Source organism: Lethenteron reissneri, chromosome 12 (assembly GCF_015708825.2).
Source record: "Lethenteron reissneri isolate LAM-NWPU_2019-01 chromosome 12, ASM1570882v1, whole genome shotgun sequence".
In the NCBI taxonomy this organism is placed as follows: domain Eukaryota; kingdom Metazoa; phylum Chordata; class Hyperoartia; order Petromyzontiformes; family Petromyzontidae; genus Lethenteron; species Lethenteron reissneri.
In genome coordinates, this window is record NC_083790.1 from 3,449,282 (window position 1) to 3,462,026 (window position 12,745).

A 12,745-nucleotide genomic window follows, 5' to 3' on the forward strand; every position below is an offset into this window, starting at 1 on the left:
GAAGAAATATAACTTAGTTAAAAAATTTAACAAGCTATACTTAAATAGGTTATCTGCTTTGACGCTATTAGCTGGGTTGGTGTTTACGCGCTGCGTGCGATGGTCGAGCTGAATTTCCTGCAACGATTCTACACGGTTCCATCTTGCCCCGTGAGTCGCACGCCCGCGGCTCAGCTGTGATAATTCTGGTGTATCTCGGGCTTGATGTCACTGATGATGGCGAGCAGCTGCTTTAGAACCATCTCCTTGTTGGTCTGGTAGTTCCCGCGCACGGTTTGGATGCGGGTCCGCGTGTCCTCATCGATCTTGGTCGACATGTTACCTTGCGAACCCATTATCTGCAAGCGGAAGGGGAGAACACCCTCGATCAGAACGTCTCGCCACTTCGACCTGACGCTATGATTGCGAGTGTCATGTACAGCCGTATCCAGCGGCGTTGTAACTTGACGTGCGTTATCTCGGGCGCACGGGGAGTGTTCGTGCATCACTTTGTCCCCGAGGGGATGCGATGCTCGATTGAGCTATTTTTCCTACATTCCATAACGTGCGAGCATCATCAAAACCAACATGTTGTGCTCACTCCATTGCCATTACTGCATTTTCAAGCGCTGACGAAAGTGCTGAAGCTGCCATGGAATGGCAATTTGAGTTACGTCAGAAATTTTGTAAGGGTGGAAAAAAAACCTAATGGGTAACAATAATGCGGGCCATTACATTTAAACATCTGCCAAAGCCACGCGGCTCAGGATACTTACGGAGTCCTGTTTCTTGCGGAATTCGTTCTCGCGCTGGAGCCGGTACTGATCGATCTCTGCCTGAGCCTCCTCCTTGGCTTGTTTTAGACGGCGTGTCTTGCCTGCATGGCCAAACAAAGTAAGAAATGTGTCATCGCAACGAAATGTGGGGGGGGGGGGGGAGTTTGTGTCTGCAGTGCGCACTTCCCCAAAGGGGCACTGAAAGGATCCGGGTGGGGCACGGGCATAAATGGGTAAAATACATTCACATTACAAATTACTCGAGTCAATGTAACAACATTTTGTTGTGGTATTGCATTGGCAGTGGTGCACAAGTACGAATGACAAAAATTCTACATTCAATATTTCTGCCCTTAAGGAGAAATGAATATGGATTTTGATGACTTTTTCGGGCAATGGTCCTTTTTCAGAGCAGAGGACTATTGGCCGAATTGTCATCTATCATAGATGTTTTTTTTTACATTTAGAGAAGTGTTATTGACGATTTAATTTCCAATTATCGTTAACTATGTATCGTGTAATTCGAATATAGATGGCGCATTAATTTGTGGTGTATAATTAGATACGGATTACAAATTAACGTCGTGAAATTGCACGTTTCAATTAAGGGAAGTGTCGAAACCCACTGTCTGAAGCTCCGTCTGTGGCAGCAAAGTCCACTGTTGTACTGTACTCTAATACTCGCCACTGATGTTAGCCGTGGCCGGGAAGCTCACTTAGAGGATGCTGGATTCATGGCACAGGGTCACCCACCGATTCTGCAATCCTTTAACGTTACGGTGCAATGAACTACAGAATTACCATGGTCGCTAACTCGGGTACAATTCCACATTGAAGTGAATGATTTACACTTGTGCATTCTGTTGCGAGATAATATTACGTGACGGGCCATATAGTTTCCAGTGTGAGAGGAGGGTAGTCATACATGGGCGCATTGACGTGAGTGCAAATGTAACATTTTAGCCACAATGAGAAAAACAATTAAGTGCATAACTCAATACTGCATTAATACTGGTAGGAACCGCCTGGTGACACCAGCATACAGGGGATTATTGTGTCCATCCGTCGTACAGGGAGGGGCTGGGTGGGGAGGGAGGGACTGGGTGGGGAGGGGAGGATGGGGAGGGGCTGGGTGAGGAGGGTGGGGCTGGGTGGGGAGGGGCTTGGTGGGGAGGGTGGGGAGGGGCTGGATAGGGAGGGTGGGGCTGGGTTGGAGGAGTGAGGCTGGGTGGGAAGGGGCTGGTTGGGGGGTGGGAGGGTGGGGCTGGGTGGGGAGGGGCTGGTCACCCCGTGGTGCCCTCATAAAACTCAACGTTAAACTACTCACGCCGGCTTGTGCCCGTCCTCACAGTCGGCCATATTTGCGGAATACACCACGCCGCCGTTGACCCTGGCCATTGACCGAGCAACCCAACATTCCTACCAGCTCCCTCCGCAGGAATGTGTTACAACAACAGGGGTGGAGCAGTGACCCAGTGGTCAGCACACTGCGTTACGAACCTGGTCACCTGAGTTCTATTCCCGGGCACGGCTAACATCAGTGGCAAAGTGATCATCTGAACCTGTCCTCGGGGCAATATTTCGCCAATCCGCGCTGCTGCTCACAGTGGTGAAGTATGGTCAAAACCCCCCGCTAATGACTGACATGGCATGGGAATGCCTTCATCCCAAGTGGACTGGCAAAGGAATGCACATCGTCACGTAACATCGAACCGACTGTGCACCGTCTTGCTGTGTTAAAGTATATTTCACTAATAGGGGCACCTATTTTCCTCTAAATGACTGGGTCAAACATGTGTCGAAAATCTACACGGATAACGTAATAATACATTAAACATTTTAACACGTATCGTTTCGCATTAAAAATGCATTAGCAGTATATGGCGAATTAATAACAGGCATGTTAACATGTAACTAAATGTACACAAGGTGGGCATTGAATCTCAGCCAATTTATATTTCGTCAAGTTCGACAATTTTAATAAACAGAACCTGTCTAATTTTCTGGTAAATTACAGAAGCAAATGTGTTGCTAATGGGAATGTTTTCATGAACCTTTTTTCCTGAAACCTTAAATCTAAACATGTATTTACCCACGAGAGAGATCCTCTTGCAAACGCAAATTAAACATATATGACTTTTTTGTTAATTATATATGATGTAATGTATAATTAAGTCTACGAAGTAACACTTCATTAGTAGAGGATTGATATCTCGATCAGCCCACTCTTATATCGCATTTCGAGATTTTCAGAAACTGTGCGATGCAATTCGACACTGCTTATAGATGATGATAGGCAACAGGAGAACAATGTTTCGATTTAAAGCTTTCGTGACTGCAGGGATTCATATTCTTGGTTCTTTCGGTAAAGTCACGTAGAAGGGAAATAGTAAAACAATAAAAAATAAAACAATAAGAAAATAAAAGAATGATAAAATATTTTTTTTTTAATATTTATTGTATTATTTCCCTTCTACGTGACTTTACCGAAAGAACCAAGAATACGATAACAATGATCCCAGAAAAGAAACAGACAGTAAAATATAGTGGTCGAACCTGAGAGTGTAACACAGTGTACGCGATCTTCACGCGTGTGTTTAATTAACATGTTAATCGATACATTCAGAATCAGAACATTTATTTCGACTGGAGGTGGAATCCGATGAGCTATGAAGTTCTTTTTTTTCCACAGATGTCGAGTTGGGGCGGGTTAGCGTGTTACATCAACAAGCAGTACAAAAACAACTATATACAAGTGCAAAATAGCGAGAAAGCTAAGCAAACCGCTCAAGTAAACCATCAATATAAAACCTGGAAGTACGAAAAGGAGCGTACATTAAGTCCTGCCGATTTGTCAACACCAAATGCAAGCGTGGGCAAAGCAGCAAACCAATACCACAGTCCGAGACCACGGCATTCAACATTGCTGATTGTAGCCTGCTCGGAGACGAGGGTGAGCTCGTGCATCCACTAGCCCCAAAGATCCAAGCACGACGATGAGACGAAATTAACCACTCTCGTCTGAATGGAAACGCAAACTAAGATTATTTTAATTCTAGATTTGAAGCTTTCGTGACTGCAAGGATTCATATTCTTAGGTTTTTTCGGTAAAGTCACGTAGGTAAAACATCAAAATTAATTAAAATAAAATAAAAATATTCTTTTTATTTTATTAATTTTGATGTTTTACCTACGTGACTTTACCGAAAAAACCTAAGAATATAAGATTATTTAGTGAGCGCTATTTGACGTTGCAGTGCCACCAGGAAGGAAGTACTGAACATTACACATTTACCGAGTTCCCAGATTGGCTGATCTGACATATATATGCAGAACCGGCCCTAGACCTTTGTGGCCCTAAGCAAAATTTGGTTGGAGGCTCCTTTGATGTATGATTTTTTTCACCCACTAGCTAGCAGTGACTCTAGGGGGCCCTCTGCTGGCCACGGGGCCCTTTGCAATTGCAAGGGTCGCTTAGTGGCTGGGCCAGCTCTGTATATATGTGTACCATCTGAAATGTTGCCTGTTGTATATATAATTTCCTTATGGGGGTAGTGATGTTGACCAATGTGTCGACCTTTTAACGTTTGTTATTTCTGCTTCTCTATCTCTGCATGCCAACGCAGCAGCATCGTTAAATACGTTGATATTGCTGGGTTCAGAGAAATCGCACACCACTCACACCAGCATTTCCTAAGTACTGACTGCTTCAGTAGATTAGGCAATGAAAACGATTAAATAAAATCCACGCACTCCGACTCGACTGGAATTCCCCACGTTTGTCGTCCACTCGAATAATTAATGTCGTCAAAATTGGCACTGCTATTGTGCCAAAATCCATTGCCCATCTCATTACAAAGACAAATGACCCCCCCCCCCCATAGCCTTAACAGACTGTTGGGGCAAGTGCAATTAGCGAGCAACCAATGAAGGCCGACACGGCACACGAGGCGGTGGGTGGCCAGCACCACGCCCGGCCGCCTTCTATATATTTTTATTATGTTTTATTTTTATTATTTTATTACTTCCCTTCTACGTGACTTTACCGAAAGAACCAAGAAGATGAATCCCTGCAGTCACGAAAGCTTTAAATCGAAATCTGTGTTATTGATAGGCTTAGGCTTGTCAGCAAGCAAAGTGGTTCAGATCGGCAGTAGGATTTGGTTCGTGGATTTCGCTAGGAATTGTCATTGATGATTAGGGGATAGCGCTTAACGTTCACGTCGGATGTTAGGCGCACAGCAACTTGATTAGATTAATAGCGAAAGCTTGATGCAATCACCTCCTTATTCTGGGTTCATGGAATTAAAAAAACGTGACAAAAAAACATTTAATATAAAGTCTGAACATCACCAGGTAGAAGTTTTCAAGGCCAAACCTGTGAGCCGTATCTCGTCAGCTGTTGCTGTGATTGGAGCGAGTGGATCATAGGTTCTGAGTAGTGCCGTCAAAATCAGCCCATCTTTCCTTCCTGGGTCGATAAAATTAACCACCACTTTGTGGCAAATCAACATCATTGGTGCTGAGGACACACTGCCCCCGTCGTGGGAGTGTGGAATTTCTGCTTCCTGTCTGCCTGGGGTCCTCAAGGAAGACTACCACGAGCCAATGGCCCTTTGAGTAAAGGGGTTTTTGGCTAAATCTAAAACCACGTTTGTGTAAAAAAACAAAAGTGCATATCTTGCAATGTCTTGCTCATGCCACTGCTGACTGAAGGTCCTCCACTAGGCAGAGCTCTGGAGAGCTCGGCTTAGAAAGCATATTGGCCTAAATTTCGATTTAAAGCTTTCGTGACTGCAGGGATTCATCTTCTTGGTTCTTTCGGTAAAGTCACGTAGAAGGGAAATAATAAAAATAGAACATAATAAAATAATTCTCACGACGTTTCGGCCACAACGCAAACAGCCGTCATCAGGTGAAGAACAGACCTGTTCTTATTTTATTATGTTTTATTTTTATTATTTTATTATTTCCCTTCTACGTGACTTTACCGAAAGAACCAAGAATAAATATTGGCCTACTTTTCCACACTGGCCTAGACGTCCCAAAGAGGTGGGAGTTCGCCGTTCTTCGCCCCGCCAATACGCGACTCGGCGGTCGACAGCAGTGTAGACAGCCCGATTATTGTGCGGTTTAAACACAAGCTTTGCCCAGATGGAACCGGCGCACCCTGGATAACGATCCCAATGTTGCTCATCAACAGCCATCGTCAGCGCACGTCGTCTCTCGCCAAGGAGCACAAAGCACCACGCCAACCAACCCCGGTCAGCATCGTCGCAGCGGGGGGGCTTTTTGGCTGACCATCGAACAAAGACGGCGGCCACCCCGCATCGCGCGCTTTCAGATGCGCTTCTGCGGCCGTCTGGAACGCTCTTCTTACCGACATTAGGAATCCACTGGGAGCGGTGATGCACTTTTAAGTCATCATCTCGAATGAAAACTCCTTTCTTTAGAACTGCTTTTTTTGTGCTGTTTAATTTGTTGTCCTTCCTCTGCACCTCCGGGTAGCACGGTTGACTACGTTGACGACTAGGAGCTTGTTTGTGTCGAGTCTAGAAATGAGACATTCGGACGGGTCGTAGTTTATTTATTTATTGTTACATTTTTGCCCGAAGCCGGATAAGTGCGTGGTGGGGGGGGGGGGGGCTGTGTGCGTCCTTGTGAGTGACCGGGAACCAACAAAACGCCCGGTTCGACCAAACCACAAACCACCCGACTCCGGCTCATGGTTTGGGGGGTGGCTTACCCACGCCGGCGCGATCTGGCGAACTCACGCGCTTTTGTTTTGTTTTGCAAACAAAACTCAAACAAACATACGCACAAGCGTCAAGGAACAGATGGGCGCTGGCCCGATTGCTTACAATCCCCGCCCCAAGGACAAACTTAAGGGCACATGACAGATATAATAGATAAACTATGTGTGTATAAAGGTGCAGTCCCTGCAAGTGCTTGCTCACGCCACTGCTCGCGGAAATGTCTCCAACTAAAGGCACCTCTGGAGAGCCCCTTCTCAAAGGGCTTTTCACCTTCGCTCCTCCCACGCTGTCACTTATCACATCAATGTCATTAGCTTTGATCCAAGGAAAGCCTCACTGAGTCTCAAGACTATTTCAAGTAGGGGGCCTGCCGCATTGGGTTGCTTGGCCACATTTCATTTAAAACCGAGTGTGATTTCCTCCCCTCGTGCAGAAACAATTATCAGAGGATCACGAGGAAATATCCCTCAAAGCATACTCGGGGAAAATACCAGAGGTCGCCACCGGGTACCCGATACCCGTACCCTACCCGATACCCGGCTACCCGTACCCGGCCGGGTACGGGTAGCCGTTTGCGACCCTGGTGTGGCCGGGTACGGGTACGGGTAGGCCGTGAGTCACTGGTGAGTAACCGTTTGTCACTAATTTCGGGTAGGGTACGGGTACGGGTAGGGAACGGGTACCCGGTACCCATTTGCGACCCTGGTGCGGCCAGGTACGGGTACGGGTAGGCCGTGAGTCACTGGTGAGTAACCGTTTGTCACTCATTTAGGGTAGGGTACGGGTACCCATTTGCGACCCTGGTGCGGCCGGGTACGGGTACGGGTAAGGAATCAAAACCCGTTTGCGACCTCTGGAAAATACTCTGATTGGCCATTACCAGACTGCACAGCAGCCTCAGCTGGGCTTCTGGAATTCACAGATCTATACGTGATCCACCAACCATCGTCTCCTAAGAGATGGATCACAGGTGTGCCAACATACACGTGGCTTAATGAAGCACGTATTGTAATAGTACTGCTACAGTACTACTGTGCTTCTATGTGCTATGAAGAAGGGCCATTGCCCGAAACGTCGTCTGTCATATACGTTCATTTTAAGGCCACGGTGTTATTGACGAATGTTTTTGTGTGTTTTTGTTGTTGTTGTTATATCACAGCACCAGAGTGATCCATTTATATATACCATTTGAGAAAAATTGTACAGAAAGCAACATAAACTGCAAAGCGTTCGCCACATTCAATCACCCGTTGAGGACGAAGTAATACAATGATTGATGAAACTAGTGCGGGGCCTGTTAGCATGATATTCTAAAGGGGCCCTAAAGTAAAATAACCCAGAAATATTAAAACACAATTTTTTTTTACTTGCATAGTAAAGTTTGTGTATTTTTTCATTTTCTATAGAGCCAAATATAACGACAAATCGCTAACCTTAAACACCCAGTCGTTCATAGAAGTTGAAGGCGGTATAGTACTATAGTAATAGAGCAAATGCAGAATCACTGAACCGGAATTGATCGCTTGAAAGCATTTAGCGCGGGGCCCTTGAAAGTGCGGGGCCCGTAGCTACTACATATGTAGCTACTTTTGCTACGAGGGTAATCCGGTACTGAGTGAGATACGGTATCTATAAGTGGATAACCCTGAACAGTTTTCCACTTGTATATGCATAGATGTGAATTGCGCACGCATTTTGGAAGTCGTCTGGTAATCAAAATCGTTGAGTAAACATCGCGTTTTTGCTTCAGTGTGCACAAAAAAAAAAACCTTGAACGTTGGACTTTTAATTAATATCAACCAACGCCTGTGAACTATTAATGCACGGTGCCAGTTTTCCGAGTTTGTCATTTGCCCTTGACGGAATCGCAAAGGGCGAGTTGGCGCTTCGAGTTTGGCAAGAGCGAGGCAGTTCACGTCACCGTCTATCCAGTACTGTTTCTGTATCATTATCATTGTCTATCCACTGCTGGATGAATGCTTCCACACACACACACACAACCACCCCGCACCAAGCAGTGCCAATACAGTGCATTTCGACTCGCTCGAGCTGCACATTGACCCCCGCGGATCTCATAGCTACACCCAGATCACTCTCGCGAATAAAGACTGCAAGCGGTAAGAACACCATTATACACAACTATACACTACCATCAGTGGCGGATTATCCTAGCAGCAGAAGTAGCTACATATGCTACGGGCCCCGCACTTTCAGGGGCCCCGCGCTAAATGATTTCAAGCTCTCAATTCCGGTTCAGTGAGTCTGCACTTGCTCTATTACTATAGTACTATACCGCCTTCAACTTTTATGAACGACTGGATTTTTAAGGTTAGCGATTTGTCGTATTATCTCGCCGTATAGCAAATGCAAAAAAATGCAATTACTTGACTATGCAAGTTAAACATTTATGTGTTTTCATATTGACGTGTTTTTTTTGTTCAATTTAGGGCCCCTTTATAGCAACATATGCTACAGGCCCCGCACTAGCTTAATCCGGCACTGACTGCCATACACAGATCTTGCCTGGTTAGGGGGGGGGGCAAACCTGCGGCCGTTATTTTTTTATTAAGGACCACCACCACCGTCTCGTATTCACATTGCATTGCGACTTTTGAAATATTGAGGGGGGGCGGGGGGGGGTTACCGAATTCCAACAAAAAAGCCTCATTATTAATTTTCGTTGCTGGCCCTTGTCTTAGACCAACATCTACTTTGGTTCTCAATTGAAAAAAAAAAATGTAAATGTTTTTTTGGGTTTTTTTTCATCGATGTCTTCCCTTCTAAACAAATCTGGCCATGTCTCGCACCCCCCAGAAAGGGGCATCTCGCACCCCCGTTTAAGAAGAACCACTGGCTTAGACGTATTCTCGCATTTATCTCTTCAGTACGATATCCTGAGTATACATCGTACAGGACTAAACGAATACGAGGTGGCCCAAATGTTTTGGGAAGTGTAATTACGAGCGTATTTGTGGCTCGCTTTAACAAAATGAGTACAGGGGAAGACCCCGGGGCCACGCAGGGCACGCTGCTGCTGGCAGGACGACGTCGCTCGGCTGGCCTGGGAACGCCTGGGAATTACCCAGGCAGAGCTAGAGTTCTTTGTATAGCAGGGACGTGCGGTCAGGGGAGGCAGGGGAGGCAGGGGAGGCAGAGCCTCACCTGGCATACTCCAATAAAAATAGCTGTTACGAAAAGTAAAAAAAATAATCAAATAAAATAAATATTACGATTTTTCCACTGATCTGTGTTATAAATGTAATTTCTGTACGATTCCAATCATTTTCATAGTCAAATTCGCCAAATTTGCGGAGCTCCGCTGTAAATACAGGAAGAGACGAGAGGTGAGGCAGCGACGAGCTCAGCCTCCCCTCTGATTGCGCAACCCCTCGAGAACTGGATGGAGCGCGGGCAATAAGCGCGTGCCTGTTACTATTTCAGTAAGTCACCAATGTAATGTGTGTAGACCCCTTCATTTCATGTCCTCGCCTTCCACACTCCAGGTAACCTATTTCACGTATGTGTAAAAATATATTTAGGCTCGCTGGTCTCGTCATGAAACTGCAATGAAAAAGCACCAGGGGAGGCAGCTATCACATCTGCCTCAGTGAGGGGGACGTGTCTAACACGCCCCCCTCAGTGAGGACACGCCCCCTCAGTGAGGACACGCCCCCTCAGTGAGGACACGCCCCCCTCACTGAGGCAACGCCCCCCTCAGTGTGTGAATCTGCCTCTGACACGAGCCAGTGCCTCCCCAGCCATTGACCTCACCGCACGTCACTGGTGTATAGTAGTGTATAGCAATGCATAGCAATGTATAGTGTATAATAGTGTAGTGTATAGTAGTGTAGTGTATAGTAGTGTATAGTGTATATTTGTGTATAGTATGTATAGTGTATAGTAGTGTAGTGCATAGTAGTGTAGTGTATAATAGTGTAGTGTATAGTAGAGTAGTGTATAGTAGTGTATAGTGTAGTGTGTAGTGTATAGTGTATAGTAGTGTAGTGTATAGTAGTGCAGTGTATAGTAGTGTAGTGTATAGTGTAGTGTATAGTAGTGTAGTGTATAGTGTGTAGTGTAGTGTATAGTGTATAGTAGTGTAGTGTATAGTAGTGTGTAGTGTATAGTGTAGTGTGTAGTGTATAGTGTATAGTAGTGTATAGTAATGTAGTGTATAGTAGTGTAGTGTATAATAGTGTAGTGTATAGTAGAGTAGTGTATAGTAGTGTAGTGTATAGTATTGTAGTGTATAGTGTAGTGTATAGTAGTGTAGTGTATAGTAGTGTAGTGTATAGTGTAGTGTATAGTAGTGTAGTGCTCGAATCTGTCGCCAGGGAGAGGGAGGTCTGGACCGCCACTACTCAACGCGCTGCCGCCGCAACCCTCACCGGGACAAGCGGACTGAGACACAAACGAATCAAAGCAGCGCTTTGATTCAAGCCAATAGCGGCCATCTGATGTATCACTCAGCCCTGCCATAGTAACGTGGTGTTCCTCCCACCCTGATTAGGTGCCATGTTGTCAGCAGAAGGTATTGCAGTCAATGCCATCGTGCTCCCAGCCTTTACCAAACATCACTTACCAGCGTGGTGAAGTATGGTAAAACAATGTATTGACATCAGGGCTCACGGTTGAGAGTCGTCAGCTATTTAAACATGAGCTCATTGCCATGCAATACCTGTCGAGAAGTATATAACCCAGTCATAGCATACATTAGTGCATCAAGACTTGGATTTTTCAAATCTCCATGACTCGTTTTACCAAGAATTGACTCTGAATAAGTATATGCATACGTGCACGCCATACTGAATATTGTGAGAAGACCCGCGTCTACCAAAACGCAGCATAACTTGTAGACCACACATAGCCAGATGAATGTATACGACCCACGGCTGAAAGATGCACATACGAACACATACCCACGTGAGCATCGCATGACAACAACAAGAAAAACGCGTGTCGGTGCCACGCGGAGTGGCGACTTACGTTTCCTCGCCTCTGACACCTTTTCAGAAGCTCGCTTCTCAGCCTGGAGGAGCTGCTGAATCCCCTGGGACTGGCTCGTCATGATGGACTCGAAACCAAACCAGAGACGCACCGCGAACGTCAAAGACGGTGCAGACAAGCGGACGGCGTTGAGACGGACGGACCGTGTGGGACACGTGTGTCTGTCGGCAGGGCAGGGATTCGAGTGAACCTGTGTCTGCAGCTGACGCGTGGTCTAGTCCCACCCCACAGGGGCGCAGGACACGCCCCTACCGTTCGCTCTACCTGCTGGGACAGGTATGAGCTGGGATTTCAGCTGGCTTCATCCAGACGGTGACCGGGCGGCGGGTGACTTCGCTTGAAAGTCACAACGCTTTGTGTACAGTGTTCTTGAAAACGGAGATGACGGGGTGGGGGGGGCGAAAGAAATAAAAATCCACTCGGTCATGCGTAGGACTGATCCCTGTTCGCCTGCGGACTGTCATAACAACAGCTGTTTGCGAGCCTCTATTTAGGGCCACGTGGTGCACGACAGGGGTTGGTGGAGGCAACACCGTATAGCCTGGCTGTCTTTGTCTTCCCTCTGCTGATGTCCAACACGCCGTGACAGACGCTCATTTTTAGGCTGAGTTGAACCGAGGGAAGTTCACATTGCAATAGCGAGAAATTAAATGAGGAATCATTATTATTCGACTGGGGTGAAGCGGTGATGCAGTGGTTAACACAGTGACTATGAACTTGGCAACCTGTTACATTTGAAAACATGCATTTAGAGTATTAGGCTGCTATAAATGCCCACGTGATAAGAAACTTCGTAGGGCTATTATCAGTGGGCCTTACCTGGTAAAATAAAAAAAAAGTTTAGTTAGTTTTTTTTCTACGTGACTTTACCGAATGAACAAAAGAGTAATTTAGTTAGTTTGTTCATTATCACCATCATCATTCCGCATTGATTGGGCATTGTCTGGACAGCGTGGAAGAGCAGGCCCAAAGCGGATTCAGGAACTTCCGCCAGTGATGACGTGAGAAAGCAACTGCATTTTTAAATCCTTTATATTAAGTTCACTTGCTTGCTTGCTTGCGTGCTTACGGCCGTGCAAATCTTTCGGTCGTTTTTTAACCCACTTCCCGTGATCCAATCGAGCTGACATTTTGCACACAGACTCGTTGTGCGTAACAATTTATTTTCGTGAAAAAAAATTCCAAAATTTTTACACCTTTTAGGAAAAAATAAATTATATTTAATTA

General features: G+C 45.9%; 1 protein-coding gene across 1 annotated transcript; it reads right to left on the reverse strand.

The window, feature by feature from the left end:
- Positions 1-25: 25 nt before the first annotated feature.
- On the reverse strand, positions 26-11,713 carry LOC133341763 (V-type proton ATPase subunit G 2-like). Its single transcript, XM_061550446.1, has 3 exons — positions 11,498-11,713; positions 756-856; positions 26-338 (listed from the first exon to the last, which is right to left on the reverse strand). Exons 1-3 carry the CDS (start codon positions 11,577-11,579, stop codon positions 171-173), a joined length of 351 nt encoding a protein of 116 aa, XP_061406430.1. The 5' UTR covers positions 11,580-11,713; the 3' UTR covers positions 26-170.
- Between the last annotated feature and the right edge of the window lie 1,032 nt (positions 11,714-12,745).